The 22,871-nt window shown below is 44.0% G+C and overlaps 2 protein-coding genes across 2 annotated transcripts; one reads left to right on the plus strand and one right to left on the minus strand.

The window, feature by feature from the left end:
• Positions 1 to 458: 458 nt before the first annotated feature.
• Positions 459 to 11,642, minus strand: slc6a7 (solute carrier family 6 member 7). Its single transcript, XM_018730494.2, has 15 exons — positions 11,277 to 11,642; positions 9,324 to 9,561; positions 7,893 to 8,024; positions 7,632 to 7,780; positions 6,571 to 6,632; positions 5,972 to 6,110; positions 5,124 to 5,258; positions 4,856 to 4,959; positions 4,626 to 4,750; positions 4,360 to 4,472; positions 4,011 to 4,148; positions 3,276 to 3,375; positions 3,030 to 3,148; positions 2,555 to 2,728; positions 459 to 2,273 (listed from the first exon to the last, which is right to left on the minus strand). Exons 1-15 carry the CDS (start codon positions 11,409 to 11,411, stop codon positions 2,109 to 2,111), a joined length of 2,028 nt encoding a protein of 675 aa, XP_018586010.2. The 5' UTR covers positions 11,412 to 11,642; the 3' UTR covers positions 459 to 2,108.
• Positions 11,643 to 14,988: 3,346 nt separating this feature from the next.
• rrm1 (ribonucleotide reductase M1 polypeptide) lies at positions 14,989 to 22,362 on the plus strand. Its single transcript, XM_018730614.2, has 19 exons — positions 14,989 to 15,181; positions 16,053 to 16,141; positions 16,536 to 16,713; positions 16,836 to 16,936; positions 17,044 to 17,103; positions 17,275 to 17,314; positions 17,715 to 17,877; positions 18,075 to 18,216; positions 18,346 to 18,429; positions 18,644 to 18,805; positions 18,993 to 19,072; positions 19,229 to 19,430; positions 19,603 to 19,752; positions 19,851 to 20,072; positions 20,235 to 20,311; positions 20,421 to 20,556; positions 21,074 to 21,169; positions 21,425 to 21,613; positions 21,807 to 22,362. The coding sequence occupies exons 1-19, from the start codon at positions 15,163 to 15,165 to the stop codon at positions 22,008 to 22,010; spliced, it is 2,394 nt and encodes a 797-aa protein (XP_018586130.2). The 5' UTR covers positions 14,989 to 15,162; the 3' UTR covers positions 22,011 to 22,362.
• The last annotated feature ends 509 nt before the right edge of the window (positions 22,363 to 22,871 follow it).

Here is a 22,871-nt window from a genome sequence, read left to right on the forward strand (position 1 = left end):
AAAGCTGTAATGTTGAGCGGTGCTACCTGTGTATGCAGTGTAACTGCACTAAAAACAGTTTTTGGTAAAATTATTGGTCAGCCCATGATATCTGAAATGGAGACAATCGCATGATCCAGGTGTTGGGCCTTAGATGTATGAACAGCGCCATACTGATGCAACCCTCTGCTAGAAGACTGGTTGTAACCTGAAGATGTTATCAGTGTCACTGCAGGTACAAGAACCTCTAGGCAACATTGCACTGCACACATGCTAACTCCTGTAGCATTTAATGAGCTCTGAAACACTGTCTAGTATCAGATGAATCCACAATAACACTGGACTTATCAAAGACCATTTAGATGAGCGGCATTACATAATCATTTTCCTTCCACTCCCCATTTCTTGTGTTGATCACAAGACTTGGATGGAAACATGTTTCTGTTGCCACAACATCCAGAAGAAACTTCTCACATACTTCAGAGAAGATGACATTTTGCCAGGTCCTACGTCATTCGAAGGAGAAGACTATTTATAAACTGTTAGTATTGTAGATGGATAGCATCAGTTCTCTCTGAAAACACTATGTGCAGTTAGAAGTCCTATTTCTGGAAGTACCGTGTAACACTGTGTTCCTATAAATCCTTCCGAATGGGTCTTATCCATTCAAGCTGGCAGAGTAAGATGCTCAAAGACAAGAGGAGAACAATTTTGTTTGCCAATAAAGCCATATGTGTATTTCTGTACCATAAATATCAGGACTTTTATTCAGACCTGGAAACAAGGTAAAGCCACTTTACGTTGAGCTTTTAACAGATAAAAACATGCACATATATAGGAAATGTGGCAAGAAATAAATATGGGGCTATAAATAGACATAGCAGTGCAGTCTGCTTACAACTGCACTGACCCCTGCAGGTACAGTTTTGTGACCAGTGGAGATACAGATAAACTGTGAAGAATATGGGTCTACATTAAACACCCCCAAAATAAACCCACATCCACTCTTCTTTGTATAAAGGTATTGAACTGAGAGCAGAGAAAGGAGGCATTCTTCCTTGTACCTGCTTAATGAAAGTTTGCTTTGCGCCCCCTTGTGATCTTGACAAAATACCATCTCAACGGACCCTTGGCAAAGGCACAGGTTCTGGATTTGCAAATCTTAGGATGTTTTCCATTTACATACAAGTACATTTATTCACTTAGCAGACCTTTTCGTATTTCCGTTTTGACACTAACTTCTTACGTTAATTTTGAAAATACATTATCCAGCCATACTAAATGCACAGTTAAGGCAGTGTAGCCATAACACATTTCAATAGCCATTGTACACTTGATACAAAAAAAGCTGATTTAAAAATATAACAATGCTGTAGGAACATGCTTTAAGTGTTGTAAACATGTTTAAATTGTGCTGTAGTCCCCTTTTCGTTCCATCATAGCAGCCAGTGCTTGATTGAACAGGTAGCAATGCATCACCCCCACATCAATTCAGTAACGGTGAAACACATTTGCTCCTCAATGGCTGGGTTAAAAAGGCAAGTTTGAAGAGCTTCGTTCCTTTGTGGTTGTGGTATATACAAGTGTCATTATATTTTAAAAATAAATACATGAAATATTAAAACTACTCCGTATGCTTATGAAGCCGCTTCAGTTCAAATTGGAGCCCTGTAACGACAGTAATCATTGAGAAATTAAAGTGCACATCTGAGATGCGAGTCCCGAGAACACAAGCGGCTCTCATCGGCTGTGCCAACCCAGCAGGTCTCTGGGTTGAGAACGTATACTAGTTCCCTGGAAGAACAGTTGGAACAAAGTCCATTGAAAGTCCTGTTGCAAGAAATTACATAGAAAAAATTAATGGTAACGTTTTGTCGCCAGGGGTGCATGGGCAAACTGCACTCAGTTATGAACTATTGCCGCATGAATCCAGACACGGATTTGCCCGCATGCATCCAGGCAGGAAAGAGGAGTAGAAAAGTGGCCACTGTCTGCTGGGAACAGTCCCTGTAAAATGAGTCATGCTTGTAGCAGCTGGGTTAACAGACACAGCTGGGTAGGACATTTCAGCAGGTGATCATGGGAGAAAGCTGTAGCCCCCCCCCACCTCCAGCCACGCACGGTAGGGCTCATGCCTCACTCCTGCTCTCCCAGGTCATAGCAGTGAAGTCTGCATCTGTCAGGTTGACCGTGAAGGGTGCTTCCACCCTCTCTGGCTCCACACATTCCCTCACAGAGCTGTTGAGATTGTTAACTCGCCAGGAGTTCAGAGGTCGGATGGCCTTAGTGTATCTCTGTAAAGAGAGTAAGACACACACACACACTGCATTCAAAAAAATCTGTAATAATAATCAGGTACAAGGTACTCTATATATGTACTATGGCCATGTTTTCTGTAACATCTTCCTCTTGTGTTAGATTTTTCTAATCAGCTGACCTCTCTAGTCTCTCGAGATACCACCTTTTCATAGTGTAGTTTATCAGCTGGATGGTTCAAATCAAATCTGTTACCAAGGAGGAATTTAAAACAGAACTCGTTTTGAACGATGAAGAGATGACGACAACAGCAACTCACATCTCTCAGTGTCCCAGACTCATTGCTCATGGCCACCACAGCCCAGACTGGTATCTGCAGGCAGCAGACTGCGCCCATGCACACTCCTAGTGCCTTGCCCCAGCGTGGGTACACATAGGAGCCATAACGCAGGGGGGTGTTGTACATATCGATGAAAATGTAAGTCAGGATGAACTGAAAGAGAAACGCAACAAAACCCAAGAGTAGAACAAGTAAATAGAAGATGGATGGATGGATGGATGAATGAATGAATGAATGAATGAATGAATGAATGAACGAACGAGCAATTTAGTGAGCAGGGGTGTAACCATCTAGAGTAACCATACTGCCGTCTACATTACACAATATTGACTGGGATTCATTAAATTATTCAAAGCAGCGGAAACCAGTCTGCTCCAATCACATGGGCAGTCCGTTTCTCTTTGAAGGGCACTTTGCTCTGAGCTCAGGGGTCGTGAATCCCAGGAAAACTCACCAGCAAGACGAAGGGTGTGCAGAACACCCAGCATGCTTTGAAGTAGAGCAGCACCTTGGAGCACCAGGGGGGACAGCGGCAGATCATATCGATAATGTCCTGGCAAAACTGGTTCACACCTACCAGCACAAAACACACACAGAGCATGTGAACCTCTTTACACTACGTTTCCCATCTATTAAAGAGAACTGGAACATGCTAACCCAAAGCTACCAAGGTCAAGCCAAAGTGGCCCAAACAACCTACCGTAGAAGAAGGAGATGCCCAGGCACATGAAGAGGGTGATGATAATAAGCCCAAAGCTGGTACTAAAGGAATCGATGAGAGTGAACCAGTATATTCCTCCCTGAAAATTAGCAGCACAAAAATTGTATTAAAACACAGACATATTTACATAAAATGTACATATTTAAGGGGGCGCGGTGGCGCAGTGGGTTGTACCGGGTCCTGCTCTCCGGTGGGTCTGGGGTTCGAGTCCCCCTTGGGGTGCCTTGCGACAGACTGGCGTCCTGTCCTGGGTGTGTCCCCTCCCCCTCCAGCCTTCCACCCTCATTTGCCGGGTTAGGCTCCCATTCCCCGCGACCCCGTATGGGACAAGCGGTTCAGAAAATGTGTGCGTGTGTGTGTGTGTACGTGTATATATTTACCAGATTCCTTTGTGCAAAGTAATACAATGAAAGTGCTTTGTAACCAGGCATGATAGCATCAAGGACATAAAACTTACCTAAGATTAATTAATGACAGGAATGGAACACAGCCTAGAAACTAACCGAGAGCAATCAAAACGATCCCAATCAAAAAATCATAATTTGACAGAGTAGAATAGTTTGAATATTTAGTAAACATATTAACCAACATCAGCACACTACTGTGATACTACGTGGTATGGCCACAACCAGCCCGCAGAATCTCAATCACTCAGGAAATTCAGACAGTGTAAACGAATCACAGGGGGACAAACGCACTTCGCTCTGCACTTACATCAGTGACCAACAGAAGGCCCATCAGATAGAATGCAAAGCAGAGCCCTCCCAGAAAGAACAACTTGTACTTCATGTTTCGCCTCAAGGCAGGGAACTCATCCAGCACCGCTGTGGTGATGCCCTCCATGTTCCCAAACTGCAGGGGGCAGCAGTGAGTGGAAAAGCAGGAGATGACTAAAGAGGAAATGCTCCGGAGCAACACAATGAGAACAAGAAGACTGATAATGTTAATGCCACAGGCAATCAAAACCAGGACAATGCCATCTTCACAACAAGGTTCTCATGAATTGGAATGTATGCATCTTAATGAGATTCCCAGCAGGAGTCTCCCTGGAAATTAACTGTACCAGAGTGTCCACCCCAAGCATGAATAACATCAGGAAGAACAGGATGGACCAGAAGATCGAGCCAGGTAGGAGAGTGAGGGCTTCTGGGTAGGCCACAAATGCCAAGCCTGGTCCTGGAGAGCCAAAAGACAGAAGGATCACACACAGCCTAATCTGCCTTATGACCTCCCATTGACAACTAGGAAAGCACTCATCAGGGTAAGGGTAAAAAAACACATGAAGCAAATACCACATGACCACAAATACCATGATCTTCTTCCCCCTACCTGAGTCTGCCACCTGTCCCACGGGCACTCCCTTGCGCCAGGCCATGTGACCCAAGATGGAGAAGATAGCAAAGCCAGCAAAGAAGCTGGTGCCGCAGTTACCAATGGCAATTACAAGGGTGTCCCTGAAACAGATTTGAAGCATTATCTCAGCGACTCTCATGATGTAAAATATTACAGACTATTATATACACATATATATGTATAAAACTTTTATGATTACTGCTGACCTGATGACATTGTTGTCAAACTTGTTGTAGGAGGCCATGGACAGCAAACCACCGACACCAATACCCAGGGAGTAGAAGATTTGCGAGGCTGCATCGTTCCACACCTGTCCAGGGGACACAGGTTAAAAATAATACCATTTTGCTTCAAGACAAAGAAATTCGGTTCTCTCCCGCCCCCAAAGTGTCCCAAAGAAGCTTACGAAAACAGGTCAGCTGTGTGATGTAGTGTGCCAGTAAGTATTGTTGCATTCTGTCCCAGCACTTCTACCTGTGCACTGGTCAGACGCTCCCAGTCAGGGGTGAGGTAGAAGGCCACTCCTTGCAGGGACCCTTCCAGTGTGGCCCCTCTGATGATCAGAACAATCAGAACGAAGTATGGAAAGGTGGCTGTCACATACACCACCTGGGGGAGTTAGGTAACAGACACAGTTACAGAGATTGCCGTAGCTCCCGAAGAGCCTCACAGCTAAGGAGTCATACATCAGTAACATCCTGCCACATAAAAAGGTCCTGGATGTCACTGTCACTTGGCACTTTTTGGCCAAGTTTTTCCTTGTTTTCAGATGAGCAAGAACACAAAGTGTATAACTGCCAGTTGCCTTCTTTGCTTCTTGTGAACTGGCAAGAGGTAGAGCCAGGATATGGGACAGGGACGAACTTCATGAGGGCTCCCTACTGCCCGCCCCATGCCAACTTAAGGTAATAACAACTCTCTGGATACAACTGAAGAACAATCGAGATGGAAATTTAAGGCAGCTGCCCTGAGGATGTCGGGAGAAACATGGGGGGGGACAATGAGGCAAGAGGAGAACTCCCTGTATTTGGACGGTGCATCTTTTTTCTGCTGGTTATCTGTGCCTGATTTACTTCACTTTTTGCGTTCTCCCTAAAGCAGCCATATCCCCACTTTGGTTGGTAGAAATGAGTAAACGAAGCCCTTCTCGTTTGTGAAACCTGATGTCCTGTTGCCTCAATTTCCACCCATGTGACCATATCCATCCCATGTTCAGCTACACTGTGTCAGATTGCAGAAGAGACAGAGAGTGTATTTGAGTGTACAGTACTGCCTTCTGTGAGACAAAGCGGGGGCACTGAACATGTGCTGTGTGAACTCACCTTGCCTGAGCTGTGGATGCCCTTCACCATGCACAGAAAGATGATGAACCAGGCAACCAGCAGACAAACAGCCAGCTGCCACCTCACAGGACCTGGGTCGTTGAGGCCAGCACTGTTGACTACACCCAGCACGCGCTCACTGTAACGACAGAACCCTACATCACACACACTTCACACCCTCAGCACTAACTGTTGCATTTACCTCTCACACATAAACCCGCGCACATTGACACGCAGCTAGCGTGGGAGGCAGGCTTCTGTTTCTCAAAAACTCACCCTTGCTGGCTACGCCATTTCGGGAGGTTTTTGCACATTTTTTGAATGTTCACAGAGAAACCTTTCTAGTTGTGTTTGCATTTCTTGGACACCTTGATGTTAAGATTCAAAACAGCAAAAAATTAACGTTAAATCCCAGGCATTAGGACTGGCACCTTCCCTTCAGTGGAGGGAAAACGAAAGTTTTTACATTCTAGTATCCCCAAATCTACTGATTTCATCAGCACGTATATTTTATTGAGCAGGATTTTAATGTGAAATGTGAATCTGAAAAGGTTCTTGATTATGTGAGAGAAATGCATGCAATGGAGAGGTTTACTCACTTCCAGAACACTTCTGATGGGCTCAGGGATTTGATTCCGGTTGCATTCTCCACAGTGACATTCTGCTGGGGAGGGCATGGTGTCAGTACACCTAGAGAACCACCTCTTGGTCATCAAAAGTGTTTAGGCACCAAAAAATATTAAACTGCAAAAGCAGTGGGGCTTGAAGAATACAGTCCTGGTGTAAAGAATTAATCCCTACTACTGGGCCATCTAACTATTCTCTAAGTGGTCAGATTTTTAAGCTCACAATTTTGGCTGATTAAAGACAAGACAAAGAGAGTCACCATTTTTACTATCCGGTAGCTCTTCATTTTCAAAAATATAAATGTCTTCCTCATTAATTTTTTCATTTAATCGCATTTTCTTTATGTATCTCAAATTCTAAAATGTCTCTGTGTAGTATAACAAATGTAACTCAAAATTTTTGCACTCAGCAGACAGATGTGAGTAAAATGCATCCAAACAGAACAGGAGCATGGGACTATGATTCAACTCACTTCTACACCATTTACCTTTTATATTTTTGGGGATTTATAAGCACCAGTGGATAACAACATGACAAACAAAGAATATGAGTATGGGCAGACAACAAACTTTTTTTTCAGTCAGCTGAAATACACATCCCATCCGGGGTGTGTCCCCTCCCCTTCCAGCCTTGCGCCCTGTGTTGCTGGGTGAGGCTTCAGCTCCCCGCGACCCCGCTCAGGACAAGCATTTTCAGACAGTGTGTGTGTGTGTGTGTGTGTGTGTGAGAGAAATACACATTTATTTAAATTTAGATCAGCAATAATAAAAATATATTTACATGTTGAAACACAATCTGTCCAATTATTTTTTTTATCTGTATCTATATCATTAAGCTTTTGTTAACTAACTTAAAAGTAGAAGAAATGGCTTTGGACTTATGAACAAAAGAAATTATGAACAGATTTCTGCTTCCAAATGTGTTCTTAAGATGAGGAGCCAGTATACTAGGGGAGATTTTTGTTCTGGGACTGATGATGGGAGTAAGGACAATTGTGAATCTCTGCTCTTGGGGAGATAGAAAGCTGACTTACCCCACAAAGGGCAACATTGGTGATGGCATCACAAGACCAGGGGAGGGGGCTCTGGAAGGAACTTCCCAAGTAGAAGAAAGTCCAAGCAATGATGACATTGTAGTAGAGGCACACCAATGTAGAAACACATAGCATGCCAATGCCAATTCCTGCCAGAGACAGAAATATTTCAGTGGCTTCTGCTTGAGTGCTGGACCAGAAAGCTGAGGTATGAGAAGACATAAAAAGGAAAATGGAGCTACTTTTGAGAAGGAGGCTAACCTTTGAGAAGAGGACAGCACTTCCAAACAGTGATGGGACCAGCTGCCCCATACTGCCCCAGGCTGAGCTCCATGAGGAAGAGCGGGAGGCCCGTGAAGAGCACCATGATGAAGTAAGGGATGAGGAACACACCTGCCACAGGGAAGAAGGCCGGGACTGAGTAGGGGACACGCTTAAGAGTACACATGAACAGGGCAGAACACAGTTACCAAGACATCTTCGAGGCCATTGCCTACTAAGAATATGTTTTAGAAAGCCACAAACAAAAATTTCAACAAAAAAAAAATTAGAGAGATTAGTATGGCGTCTTCAGACATTCAAGACATGCTCTCTTTTTGTCAGCACCAAGAGTACTTATTAGAACAGTCACCTTGTTTCCTAGCTACAGGCCTTTAGAGTAACATCATACTATATCATCCTAGACCCATAAGAATTTCTGCTCTGCCAACCCCCCTTCCTTTGCATTCTACATATGTTGAATGTGCCAGGCGCTCAATGCCTGTTAGGACATGCAGCAGATTCCTCTACCGTAACGTCTACAAATCCCGCCATTCTACGGCAGGTGAGCAATTCTGCCAACAGAAGACATATGGGCAGCAGGCCTGGTGACCCAAACCCTTGCCTACCGAAACAGCACGCAGGAGCTCAGTGAGGAAGAAACAGTATTCTGGCAATGTGGCCCTTTAAAAAGTGGCCTGCAGGGAAACTAACAAAGCTAGTGGAAGGTCCAACTCTCAAACACTACTCCAGAGATGCACCAGGCAACACTCATACACTGACAGTGCTGCATTTCTAAATAGCCCATTACAAAAATATTACTCGTTAGTTTACCAACCATCCAGACAAAAACATTCTTCAAGTCTCATTTAGATCCCTCTGTGCAGGAGTGAGATGAAAGCCTGGGATTAAATACTTTCCATTCAGAATTTCATCTCCATGCAACACATCCCATATACCAGAGCTAACACAGGGGTTAGTATTCAAAGGTGGGCACATTCAACTTTACTGACTCAGGCGTGAGGGATAAACAAAAGGTTGACAAACTTTCTTAGGGAATGACTTGATCTCCTAGGTAACAAAGGATTCTCTCTCAAAAACAAAGGAATCTTTGTTTTTGCTTCTGAAGGTCTTTTTCACCTATTTCCCTGTTGTGTAAACAGTGTGAAACCTACTCTGTAACACTGAAAATGTTACCAGAGGAATTCAGAAGCAAATAAAAAAAACAGGATCTCTATCGCGATGAAATCTGTTACATTGACGTTTTAGTTGCCTTGCATGTATACTGTCACACAATGATCCATACACATAGCTTCAGGGATGCACCAGGCCACATGTTCATAGTTTGTAAAAATCAAGGCATTACAAAAAAATACTTTGTGGAAAAAGAAAAAAAAAAAAAAACTGTAAAAATCTTTAGGTCCCATGACTTACCTCCACCATTCCGGTAGCACAGGTATGGAAACCTCCACACATTGCCAAGGCCCACGCAGTACCCAATGCAGGACAGAAGAAACTCATATTTGCCCCCCCACTGCTCCCGCGGAGGGTGGGATTCTTGAGGTGGAGCTGGAGATGGAGCACGAGACGGAGGAGCGGAGTCGAACTGAGGCTGGGACGTGGGGTCAACAACATCACGCGACAACGTCTGTCCATTTAACTGTGCTGGACCCTAGTGAGGAAAAAAAGAGAAACAGGACAATGACTGCAAGTCGGGGGGTGTCGTTCATCTTCACTTTAGCAACACACCCACTGTTCCTCAAGACAACACCCTGCACAAAATATCAGGCAGTCAAAAGAAAAAAAAAAATGTGACTTGGATGTAAAGATGAAACACACCCCACAGAAAAATTCCCAGCACTTACAAATATTGATGAAATACATTAGAAATGTAAAAGAAGGGTGCCTAGACTTGGTGACCTTTTGTGATGTGAATAACACAGCAGATAAATATACTAAAAAGAAGACCCTGCATTAAAAGGCCGCTTGGGTATTTTGCACAGTAAAACCCATACATTTACATTTATTCATTTAGCAGACGCTTTTGTCCAAAGCAACGTGCATCTCAGCAAAAGTACAATTTATGCATTACATTAAGAGAAAGAGACATAGCTTCAGACATGTGACTCAAGTAAACCTAGTTTGTTACCTACCATTTGATGCACTGGTGTTCATCGCTCGAGTAGGTGCATAACACACACACACAGGATAGACAAATCCTGATACCCTCCTACCACACACACACCACACCATCTGAAGCCGCTTGTCCCATACAGGGTCGTGGGGAGCCGGAGCCTAACCCAACAGCACAGGGAGGGGGGGTCGCCGGTCTGTTGCAGGGAACCCCACGTGGGACTTGAACCCCAGACCCACTGGAGAGCAGGACCCGGTCCAACCCACTGCACCACCACGCCCCCCACCCTCCTACCAATTTTTTTCCTTTTTTTTTAATATTATATACACAAACAAGCAAATACAATGCTATACTACTAGAGGCAGCAGTCAGAAGCACTGTTTTCACCTTTTTGCTCCACATCCCCTTTCCAAGGTTTCTGTCTCAATCAGTGGGAGTATGACCTGCAGTGAAGGTCCAGCTGTCCCACCATCTTCCCAACTTAGCTGTTACTCAAACTTGAAACTCTTCAGTCGAAAGTTTAATGAGTTATTTATTCATGTCCAGCTTCTCGCCTGGTATTGGACCGCAAGGCCCGTGTCGTGTGCTCTTGGTTTTGGACCCTGAACAGTTTGAAACTCTAGTTTCTTTGCTGCAGTACGCGGTGATCAACTGGCCTCTTCGTGTTACCTGTCAGAGCGCCGTGTCCACAAGGGCCCCGACAGCACGTTTACCATCATTACTAGAAAATGAGGAAGAGGTCTGAGTGGGGAACTCAACTTATGGATGCTGAGAGGTGAGCTGCAGCATTGTCTAGAGAGCTACAAATAAATTGGAATATTTCAGATTAATGTTTCATCTTTAATCTTTGATGCGGGATATCGGAGCGACACTGAGCACTTCGCTCCTGGCGTTGATGAAGCATCCTCGAGGAATTCATAAGTCTTAAACTGTCATACGGAAACAAAAGCGCATTACGGTAATTACGTTCATCTCCGTCAATCAATGAGCCCATTTACCACGTGCACTAAGTGACGTCGCGCGGAGAGTCTTTCTTTCCGTCACGACATGTCATGAGAGTGAGGAATGAAGAATGGCAGGTTCTTTCTGCCAGATCTCTGCGGATCTCCGACATCCGCTCCCCTCCGAACCGGCGAACGGTGCGGCCACTTCACTTGTTCTGAATTAAATACTACAGTTTTCCCATCGGATTGCGCTTCAGCGTTGTGCCGCTGCCGGTCCCTCTTCCCTTTGCTCTTGCCCACGTTACGTACCTCGCGCTGCTGACGCGCCACGGTCCCCCCCGCGGAGTGGCCCGCGAGCTCCGGCTCCTCGCGCAGCATCTTGCCCATCGGCGGCTCGCCGGGCGCCTTGGCACGATCGCTCCGCGCGGCCGGCAACAGTTTCATAAAGGAGCCGCCGGGTGTTGGAAAGCGCGAGCGCGTCCCAGCAGCACGCGAGTAACACAGCGAAAGTTCAAGTTCGGTACATGAAAAAGTGAAAGATAATACGAGAAAGCAAGCAGCAAGGGAGAGCGAGAAGAGCGAAGCGCTGAAAACTCCTCCTTCTCCTAAGTTCTTCTCCGTGACTCGGTACAGTTGTACCTCGGAGCAGGTAAACCACACCCCTGTGGGGATGGAGGCCGGCAGGCCGGCCGGCCGGGCGGGCGAGCGAGCGGGCGTGGCAGGTGAGGAACACAAGAAGAAAAGGGAACTCCGTCGTTTTAATTCGCCCTGCAGCTCAACGGATATCTGTTATTTCCACCACTGTACGTGTACTTTAGAGAAAAATGTCCAACCTTATGAGCAACAAGCACATCTCCAATTTTTTTAAAAGACATTTTCTAACTGAATTATTGCTTCCTTACATCTGTAGTAATACATATACGACTATCAAAAGGCTAGGCTACTTGTTTTTCAGGATGTAACTTTGCAAGAACGAAGCTCGCCTCAGGTCTTGTCAGCGGCTCTAGCCGCTGTGTGGAAACCACAGGGGGCGGAAACCCAGAGTTACAGCAGCAGGAAGCTGCGCTGGTGAGCGGAGAGGCGCGGAGAGGCCTGCTCCAGGAACCGGTGAGGCGTAACGCTGTCCGACACGCCTTGTCCCCACTGTCTCTCCTGTGTGACCCTGTACTTTTGTACCACATGACAAAAGGGGGAAGTATTGCTTTTAGAGTACGTTGTGACATCTCTTCCAGCAGTGTGCACCTGCTTTTTTTCACTCCGTGCTTGTTCATATCTCTGTGCGGTGTTTTAGGAACAATAAACTGAAATTTTGTTTTATTAGTGTGTTAAACAACACCTGTGTAATGTTTGAATGTGAAACCTCTCTCATAAGGTTTCCCAACACCATATAAGATTAAATTACGCTTATATCAGCACTTCTCAGCTATTATCCTGTCCAAAGACATGCTGTTCAGGTTCACCCATAGTGTGTGAGTGACAGAGAAAGTGTGTTCCACTGATGTGTGGATGAGTGACCCATTGTAAGTAGTGTATCTAGCAGTGTAAGTCACCTGGGTGAATAAGGTGTGTGGGCTGGTAACACTACATAGAATTCATTGGAAGTTGCTTTGGAAAAAAGAGTCCACTAAATAAAGAAATGTAAATAAATGTAAATGTCATCAACAGCAAGCGGGACTTCATTAGTAAAAATACACACACTGTCTGAAACTGCTTGTCCTGAGCGGGGTCGCGGCAAACCGGAGCCTAACCGGGCAGCACAGGGTGCAAGGCTGGAGAGGGAGGGGACACACCCAAGATGGGACGTCAGTCTGTCGCAAGGCACCCCAAGCAGGACTCAAACCCCAGACCCACCAGAGAGCGGGACCTGGCCAAACCCGCTGCACCACCACGCCCCCCCTAGTAAAAATACATCACTGTTTATATACAGGAAAGAACAACACAATATTTGGCCTGTTGGACATTGGTGTGGTATTGTAGTCCATCACAGTCCAACCCTTCCCATGTTGAGTTGACCCCGGGACACTACAATATGCATCAGGTTAACAACTAAGAAAAAATAAAAAATGACCTTCAAGAGGTGCTCTGGCAGCAGCAGCTGCAGTACACCTGTCTAGGGTCAAAAAATGTCTCTCCATAAAAAATTGCTCCTCTGTTTACCGGCAGCAGTTCTTCAATAGATTTTGGAAAAATGTTTAAGGGATACGATAACATGAAAATTCTGTATAGCCTGCTATGATTGGATACCATTCAGTGTTGTGGGTGGGGCTTAGCTGGAGGTGCATTTCCTGAATTGCACACAAAAGCCTTACTTGCTACGAAAATGTGCTCACGCCATCCGGGATGAACTTGTCTGAACTGGTGTGACGTGTTTCACCGGCATCTCCCTGTTTCTCTCTTCCGCTCTTGCATGTTTCCTGTTTCTCAAAGGCTGCACCAGTATGGCCTTGTGGAAGTGCATCGCACTCATAAGTGGCCAGAACGGTAAACAACAAGATAACTTGGAGATTGTCAATTACGGCATACAGCACTATATAAGTAAAACATTTCTTGCGACATTGAATATTTGTACATGTGTAAAAAGTAATGAAACCCTAATCTGTAATAACAGTACAGTGTGCTTTGCTCCCTTACAACATGTAAATTCATACTGTATGTAAAAATGAGCCTCTCTAACATTGTTCAAACCCCACCTTCCATATATATATATATATCACTTCAACTGGCCCAACCTGTTTATAATTGCGCATGTTCTTGGCAGGAACAGCTGAGTGTTAAGTAGCCTATCGTGTTGTAGTGTAACAATACATGATAATGGAATAGGCATGTGTAAAGAAGTTAGCTGGGGCAGTTTTTTTCTCTCTCTCTCACACACACACCTTAACTTCTTGGCCAAATAGAGTTGCCTCACTGAAATACTGTAACGACCAGCCTTACCGTGAGTTTTGGCGGGAAAACGGGTCTGTTGTACATAGTTGTATTGTGGGAAAATTGGAAATAAGTGTTCAACCACGGGGAAAATAATGAGGTGACAGTGTTTGTCCAGTGAGACAGAGGGGAAAAAAGCTGTTAGGACGGTAAGCAGGTTGGCTGGAGATGCAGATCTTTTGAGGAAAAAAGGGGCACTCGGACCGAGAGCTTTATTGCCCTGTGTGCTGGTGTTTTAATAAACTTTCGAAATGAATGCTCTCTGTGAGTTTTCCTTCGCCCCATCTGAACTCAGAGCACTGCGCACCACAATGCAGTGCATACCGTACGCTATTCACGCGTTTATTTTTGTAATTTATGTAAGAGTAGAAAAATAATAGGAAAAGCTGTGGATAAATTAATCATTAATTACACAGAACATCAGTGGCGCATTGGTCAGAGTCGTCGCGTTGCAATTGAAAATTTCCCAGGCCAGGGTTCGAATCCCCAATCCTGCTGCAATACCCTGGCTGGATCACCGTATTGTTCTTACCCTCAACTGATACAGCAAAAATAAAATATCCATCTTACAGAGTAAGTGGCTGTGTTAAGCTTTGCAGTTTGTATGACACAAACCGTAGCATTGCTGTAAATTACTTTGAACAGACATATCGGCTAAATAATCAATGATGTTTAATAAATATAGATCTCTGATATTAAACCATTTTTGTATCAGTATCAAAATAATAAACGAAGCAATCGTTACTTAAACTTTAAAGTTATCTCCACAAGATGAAATCAAATGGCGCAAGCAAAGGACACTTACTTACATTATTTCAATTTGTATCTAAAATGCAATATATCAAAACTTGCTGGTATTAAAGATGCATCCGTTTTTTGAACCTATAATAACGTGCATCATGCTTCTTTTACTACATCTTTGTAGTATTATTAGTTCAACAATTAAAAATAAACTAGATTTGAACTCTACCGCCAAATGTTCTGTTCAATACCAAAGCTCATTGGGAATATAACCCGGAAGCATATTCCTGACAGCACCTTATGATTGGTTGAAGGCTTCAGGTCACCTCATTATGGCAAACGCGATTGGCTGACTGCCTGTTACAAGGGAGTTGTGGCGGGTGGTAAGGTAATTCGCGCGTTATTCTTCGTGGTGTGGTGGTGGTGGTGGATGGTAGCGTAAAATACAGCAATTTTTCATATATATTTTTCCCCCCCATTATTTATTATTTACATTTCTTCAGCGCTTTTTTTTCTGGAAAAATACACCATGTACGTCATCAAGCGAGGTAAGGTGTTTCCTATATCAGTATCATCAATTTCAGTCGTCATGCTAAGCTTACTAAGTTACTTAAGTCTAAATATAAGCTTACCAACGGCCAGTCAGTCAGGAACAAGAATTGGACCGATTCGATTGCAGTCTTTTTTGTGAATAAATTTTGAAGAAAGTTCTGCTAGTATTCAAACTTCTTGCTTGTCTCACATGTCACATGTCTAGCTGCACGAAACGAAATCTGTCTGTGTAAATAATAAGTCGAAGGTTTAAATGCAGACTTAATGTTGCTAGCTTGTTAAAAAAGTGACTACTGTAACTAAGGTTGTGATAATACAGAGAGTCAGTTACAAATTATATGTTACATATGTGAGGACGCTCTCCCGTCATTCCTTTCGCTTTCTTTTGTTGTTCGTCTTGGCGCCAAATCGATATTCTTCCGTCTCAGGCTCTGTCTGTTGCCACAGAGACTGTCAGTATCTGTCTGCACGAATAAATACTCCAAATATGAGTATGACGTTTATAAATAACACGTTTAACGCTGCCGTGTGTTATGGAGCGCATTAAAATGCATAATTCAGGCGTTCTTGCCCAAGTTATTCTTGGATTCTCGATACCGTAGTCTCTAATTTTTACATTCTTTGGGATCATTTTTCAATAATAAATTTTCTTCTCCTTCTCATAATAGTTATATTTAAAGGTGGGGGTGGAAAATCACATTTCTGTGATTGGGCATGGTGTTCTATGCAGTGATGATTAAACTGAAACAGCCATTATTTCAGCTTGACCAACCAAGACTTATTTGGCTGCCTTATACTCTTTCTTTACTTGGTTACTTTTTCTAGGGAGAAAGGCATGATGTTTATTGAAGTTTTTCTTTCCACCAGATGGACGACAGGAGCGTGTCATGTTTGACAAGATTACCTCCCGCATTCAGAAGCTCTGCTATGGGCTCAACTTGGACTTTGTGGATCCTGTAAGTCAGCACAAGCACCCACTTCAAGTCCCAAGTCGTAACGGTTTTAAGTTACGAAGTTACATTTTTTTCCTCAGCTATAACTTTAAAGAAATTTCACACACACACACACACACATCGTATGAAACTGCTTGTCCCAAGTGGGGTTGTGGCGAGCCGGAGCCTAACCTGGCAACACAGGGCGTAAGGCTGGAGGGGGAGGGGACACACCCAGGATGGGACGCCAGTCCGTTGCAAGGCACCCCAAGCGGGACTCGAACCCCAAACCCACTGGAGAGCAGGACCTGGTCCAACCCACTGCGCCCCCCTAAAGAAATTTCACTTGGGTAAATAACACAATGGTGAGGTTTTAAGGTGCTTTCCTCTAATGTTTTCCTTGTCCCTTTTCTTGTAGACTGAGATCACCATGAAGGTCATCCAGGGGCTCTACAGTGGCGTGACCACAGTGGAACTGGACACTCTGGCTGCTGAGATAACTGCCACCCTCACTACCAAGTACCCTGACTATGCAATCCTGGCTGCACGCATTGCTGTGTCCAACCTGCACAAGGAAACCAAGAAGGTTTTCAGTGGTGAGTGAACCCAACACGTTTGCCTGGTTGTGAAACAATGTGTGCACAGTCTTTTAAATTACTTTTGGAGCATATTTTTTTCAGGTGGGTTCCATAGCAATGTTGGTTTTCTTCCTGTGCAGATGTGATGGAGGACCTTTACAATTATGTGAACCGTCTCAATGGACGTCACTCCCCAATGATCTCCAAAGAGACACTAGACATTGTCCTGGCTAACAAGGATGTAAGTTGTTACTTTCTTGTTTTGACTTTGACTCCACATTTGGATTTATGGCAGAATGCATTTCATAATCTCACTTACAATGCCTTTTTTTTTCCCCTCTTGCACAGCGTTTAAATTCTGCCATAATCTATGATCGAGATTTCTTCTACAACTATTTTGGATTCAAGGTGACCGTTCCTTCCTCCTCTGTTAGATATTCTCAGATCTAGCAATAATACTATTGTGTTGACAGCAGTGTACTAACTGTTATTTTAGTTTGCAAGGGCACACTTAATATATAATTGACTGTGCCTCTTCATCATTCTTTCTCAATTAACTAATGCCCCCCTCCCCCCCAGACACTGGAACGTTCTTACCTCCTCAAGATTGATGGGAAAGGTATGTTTATACATTTATTTCAATAATTCCCCTTTTGATAACTAATATAAAGGTTGAGGGGGGTGTGGTGGCGCAGCAGGTTTGGCCAGGGCCTGCTCTCTGGTGGGTCTGGGGTTCGAGTCCTGCCTGGGGTGCCCTGTAATGGACTGGCGTCCCGTTCTGGGTGTGTTCCCTCCCCCTCCAGCCTTGCGCCCTGTGTTGCCGGTTAGGCTCCGGCTCACCACAACCCCTCTTGGGACAAGCGGCTTCAGACTGTGTGTGTGTGTGTGTGTGTGTGTGTGTGTGTGTGTGTGTGTGTGTGTCTAAAGGTTGATTTATTTGCTGAAGGAGGTGATTCTTTTGTGGCATAACACATCAGTGCTGGTGTTACCTGTAACCTCCCTCTGTCTCTTACATACAGTGGCCGAGCGCCCCCAGCACATGCTGATGCGAGTTGCAGTCGGGATTCACAAGGCTGACATCGAGGCAGCCATCGAGACTTACAACCTGTTGTCAGAGAAGTGGTTTACCCATGCCTCGCCCACCCTCTTCAATGCTGGCACTAGCCGGCCTCAGCTGTCCAGGTGTGGTCTCTTCTTGGGTTTTTTTTTTTTAAAAATAAGCATTCATGTATACAATGTGAGATTAGAGTAACACAGTTTTAAACATTGTGTGAGAGAGAGCGCAAAAGAGATACAGCATATATCTTAGTTTCTTGGGTGGTCCACTGGGCTGATTGCCCCATCATCTTTATGGTAACTAAATCATTCTTTTTCTCCAGCTGTTTCCTGCTGGCCATGAAGGATGACAGCATTGAGGGAATCTATGACACACTGAAGCAGTGTGCTCTCATTTCCAAGTCAGCCGGCGGCATTGGAGTGGCTGTGAGCTGCATCCGAGCCACTGGCAGCTACATTGCAGGGGTATGACGTATAATTTCTAGATGAAATCCACGGAAATCATCTGCTTTAGTGTTGGCTGCAGTGACAGCATTTGTTTAATTCATCTATTCTGTTTTTTTTTTTTTTTCTTTTCTTTTCTTCTTTCTGCAGACTAATGGCAGTTCCAATGGCTTGGTCCCCATGCTTAGAGTTTACAACAACACAGCTCGCTATGTGGACCAGGGTGGGAATAAGGTGGGTGCTGCTGTGCATACCTATTGAGGGTGGCCAACCTTGCACACTGGATGTGATGTAGCCTCATGATGATATGTAAACCTGCATTATCACCCTGTTCAAAGGTGACCGTTTCATCTGTCACCCATGTCAGATGTCTTTGGAAGGGTTGAGATAGGATGGAAGCTGACTTCAGCTTGTTTCTGAAGCTGACTTTGATTTTGCTCTAATACAGAGGCCTGGAGCCTTTGCCATGTACCTGGAGCCCTGGCATTTTGACATCTTCGACTTCCTGGAGCTGAAGAAGAATACGGGGAAAGAGGAACAGAGGGCACGGGACCTGTTCTATGCCCTGTGGATCCCAGACCTCTTCATGAAGAGAGTGGAGAGCAACCAGGTGACATGGCTCTGACTAAATCACTTTTAATTCATTGTTGTTGAAATTTATGGGCTAGCTAGGCTTTCTGAATTTCTTGAGTCACTTTTAGACTGCTTCATGAACAACTGTAAATTAATGTTTGATGATGGTGAAAGAATTTCATTGTTCCTTCCCTTATGTCAAACTCATTCTTACTTTTGTCCAGGACTGGTCGCTTATGTGCCCTAGTGACTGCCCGGGACTTGATGAGTGTTGGGGAGAGGAGTTTGAGAAACTCTACACCAGGTAAGGGTTAAATCTGAGCTGTGCCCACTGCATTTTTTTTTTAAGCATACTTGTAAGTGCTGTGTCTTACCAAGTTTATCATGAAACTGTCTAATCTGCATAGCCGTGACTGATGTTTGTTTGTTCGTTCATGCTTGTGCTTCTGCCCCCACCTAGGTATGAGAGGGAAGGCCGGGCAAAACGTGTGGTAAAGGCCCAGCAGCTGTGGTATGCTGTGATCGAGTCTCAGACAGAGACTGGCACACCATACATGCTCTACAAGGATGCCTGCAATCGGAAGAGCAACCAGCAGAACCTGGGCACCATTAAGTGCAGCAATCTATGTACAGAGGTTGTGGAGTACACCAGCAAGGATGAGGTAAGTGGCTGGAAGAATAGACAACCTAACTTTTTTTTAATAAATTAAATGGGATCAATAACTGGTAACTATGGTTAGCTACTTAATGGTTAGTGTTTGCTAAGTGAATAAATATGATGGTAACCAAATGTATTGTGAGGTTTGTCTCATGTGATATTTTTCACTCTTGCAGGTTGCTGTTTGCAATTTGGCATCCATTGCACTTAACATGTATGTAACTCCCGAGCGTACGTATGACTTCCAGAAGCTTGCATACGTTACCAAGGTCGTTGTCAGGAATTTAAACAAGATCATTGATATCAACTACTATCCAGTACCAGAGGTAAGATAATGACACCACCAAAGTTCTAAATTTTGCAGTGACATTATAGATTGCTGGAATGGTTATAAGGGCTTCTTGTTCATTTACCTTTCTTTTAGGCTGAGAAGTCCAACAGACGGCACCGACCTATCGGCATTGGAGTCCAGGGCCTGGCGGATGCCTTCATCCTCATGCGCCACCCCTTTGATAGCCCACAGGCTCAGCTGCTCAACATCCAGATCTTTGAGACAATCTACTATGCAGCACTGGAGTCCAGTTGTGAGCTGGCTGCTGAATTCGGCCCTTATGAAACTTATGAGGGGTCACCTGTCAGCAAGGGGGTGAGTCAGCGCAATTACTCATGTAAGAGAAAATGGATGTCAGACTACTCCTTGACAGATGTACTATTTACTTATAACCTCCATGCTGATTCCCTTTAAATGTTTGGCCTGTAGGATCTGGGGGTTGATAGAGTGCTCAGTTGTCTGCTTTAATCCTTTCAGATACTCCAGTATGACATGTGGGACAGAACTCCAACAGATTTATGGGACTGGGCTGCACTGAAGGAGAAGATTGCCAAGTTAGTTCTCTGTCTGCCCAGACCCTTGCTTTAAAACATACATGAACTGGTGACAATGAAGGTTATTACCCAAAACAATTTTGAAATGTGTTCTCTCATTTCTGCCCAGACATGGGGTGCGCAACAGCCTGCTGCTTGCTCCTATGCCCACGGCCTCCACAGCCCAGATCCTGGGCAATAACGAGTCCATTGAGCCCTACACCAGCAACATCTACACACGCCGTGTACTGTCTGGCGAGTTTCAGGTAAATAGTGAACCATAAGACTTGTAGCATCCCTGCCAACTAATGGGTATTGTAGGCTTTTTCAGCGGTACAGGTATCCCTTTTTGTTCCTCTTAATTATCCTTGAGTTGTGCTCTTGGCTCAGTTGTGACATTTAGTTTGAATTAAGCTGAGGTAGAGAAATACAGCCCTGGATATGTTTCCTTTCTTGGGGGAAAAATTTAAATTTGATTTACTTAGACCCTAAACAGTTAATATGTAATGCAATTTGAAATTTCAGTAACTAAATGACCAGAATTTAGTTTGGATAAATGTTAGCATATACTGTTTGTCCAATTTGCAGGTGCACATTGAATATGCTTGGTATAACAACACTATCAAGTTCTCAGTCTGTTTGGCTTAAACATTTGTGCAGACTGATTCAATTAATGGCTGAGACAGAGGAACTGTATGCCTTCAGAAGCAGGGTTAAAATTTACAGCAGCCTTTTTTTGTAAATGTCAGTGGGAAGTGTGTTCTAAATACTCCTCTCCCCCAGATTGTGAACCCCCACTTGCTGAAGGACCTTACTGAGAGAGGCTTATGGAATGAGGAGATGAAGAACCAGCTTATTTCCCACAATGGCTCTATACAGGTAAGTATAGACCTTGGCTATCAGGGTCAGAGATCCTGGTTTCTACAGACTTTGGTTTTGTGCTGCCTTGAAGACAACGGATCAGTGCTGTTATTTATATTAAAAATAACATTATTCCCTTATATCCAGAGAGCCCTGCAGAAATATTTTGTCCATTTTTAGAAGCACAAATGTTTCTTCTTGGCATTTGAATACTTCTGAACCAGTATATTAGTTTATTAACTGACCTATACATGTTTTCCTGCCCTTTTGTAGGAGATTGAAGAGATTCCAGAGGATATAAAGCAGCTGTATAAGACTGTCTGGGAGATTTCTCAGAAAACTGTGATTAAGATGGCTGCCGACCGTGGTGCATTCATAGATCAGAGCCAGTCGCTTAATATCCACATTGCTGAGCCTAACTATGGCAAGTTGACCAGCATGCACTTCTATGGCTGGAAGCAGGTAAGCCACCCAGGCCATTATGAGAGCGGGTCTTCATCGGGCACTCCCTGTTCATTTCACTCGCCATCATTAAGTACGTGGACTGAACTCATCCATGGACTGCCCTTGCTAAAACAGTGTAGTGAAATGTTGAATGAGTACAGCTGAAGTAAATCGAAAAATACTTGAAATAAACCATGCCTCCATATTGCAGGGTTTGAAAACAGGTATGTACTACCTGAGGACTAAGCCAGCTGCCAACCCCATACAATTCACACTGAACAAGGAGAAGCTGAAGGCCACACCGCCGGCTGCTGTCAATGGGAACACATCTAGTGAAGCTGCCAAGGAGAGGAACAAGACAGCTATGGTGTGTTCCTTGGAGAACCGTGATGAGTGCCTTATGTGTGGCTCTTAATTCTGTAATGCCAGCTGCTCTTCAGTGTCTCATACGTCACATCTTTCTCCTCTTCCTACTGTTGCTGTAGCAACTATTGTGTGACAAATGATCCTTCTCATTTCAGCTGTAAATATTTTTTGGCTTCATATAACTACGTATGATTTTTTTTGCTGTATATACCACTTAAACCCAAGGTAACACAAAAAATTGGCTTGGTCATCTCTACAGAAAGCCGTATTGAAATTTGTGTTCCTCCTTTTAATGTATTCTTAAGTGTTAATATGTAATTAATTACTTCCTGTATGAGACCTTCCTGGAGAGCAGCCAGTATGTATATTGAAATGTTTTGCTTTTTCAGAAAATAAATGAATGCATGAAGTTCTGGTTGTGTAGTGTTCTCCGCCTTTTTAACTAGGGAAAGTGGGCATGTTTAATCGTGCTCCAAGTAATTTGGTATTTTATACCCTGTATCAACTTGCATGTTGCTAGTGGTGTATGATGTGTCCACTAGGTGGCGGTAGTAACTAGCCCCAAAGCCTCTGGTAATGTCATTTCTGTTTTATCTAGTGCTTTTGAAAGCAGCTTTATCAATTTGAAAAATAATACATTTTCTAACTATAAAGAAAACATAAGGATTTAAAAAAAAAAAAAATACAATAGCAAAAGGGGGTAGAAGCAAAAAGGGAGCATGAAAATGTTATGGGAAAGCAATAGTGAACAGGTGGGTCTTGGTACCACACTCTTATCAGTCTTCATATGTAAAACTGAGGGTTTTGAAGTTGACTTGAAATTGCACAAGAAGCCAGGTGAGGGATGATAACACAGGTGTGATATGGTCACTACTGCAGGACCTGGTCAGGCTTCTCACCACTCACATTT

This window comes from Scleropages formosus, chromosome 4 (assembly GCF_900964775.1).
Source record: "Scleropages formosus chromosome 4, fSclFor1.1, whole genome shotgun sequence".
NCBI classification, from domain to species: Eukaryota; Metazoa; Chordata; class Actinopteri; order Osteoglossiformes; family Osteoglossidae; genus Scleropages; species Scleropages formosus.

Bases quoted from the DNA above. Each gene is read 5' to 3' on its own strand.
- slc6a7 (XM_018730494.2), bottom strand. From the start codon at position 11,411: ATGAAACTGTTGCCGGCCGCGCGGAGCGATCGTGCCAAGGCGCCCGGC. The intron at 5,259-5,971 runs GTGAGTTCACAC...TAACTCCCCCAG, and splicing joins GCATCCACAGCTCAGGCAAG to GTGGTGTATGTGACAGCCAC. The intron at 4,149-4,359 runs GTACAGTTAATT...TGCCCCCTGCAG, and splicing joins TGCTTGGGGTGGACACTCTG to TTTGGGAACATGGAGGGCAT.
- rrm1 (XM_018730614.2), top strand. The intron at 16,714-16,835 runs GTGAGTGAACCC...CTTCCTGTGCAG, and splicing joins AACCAAGAAGGTTTTCAGTG to ATGTGATGGAGGACCTTTAC. The intron at 19,073-19,228 runs GTAAGGGTTAAA...GCCCCCACCTAG, and splicing joins TTTGAGAAACTCTACACCAG to GTATGAGAGGGAAGGCCGGG.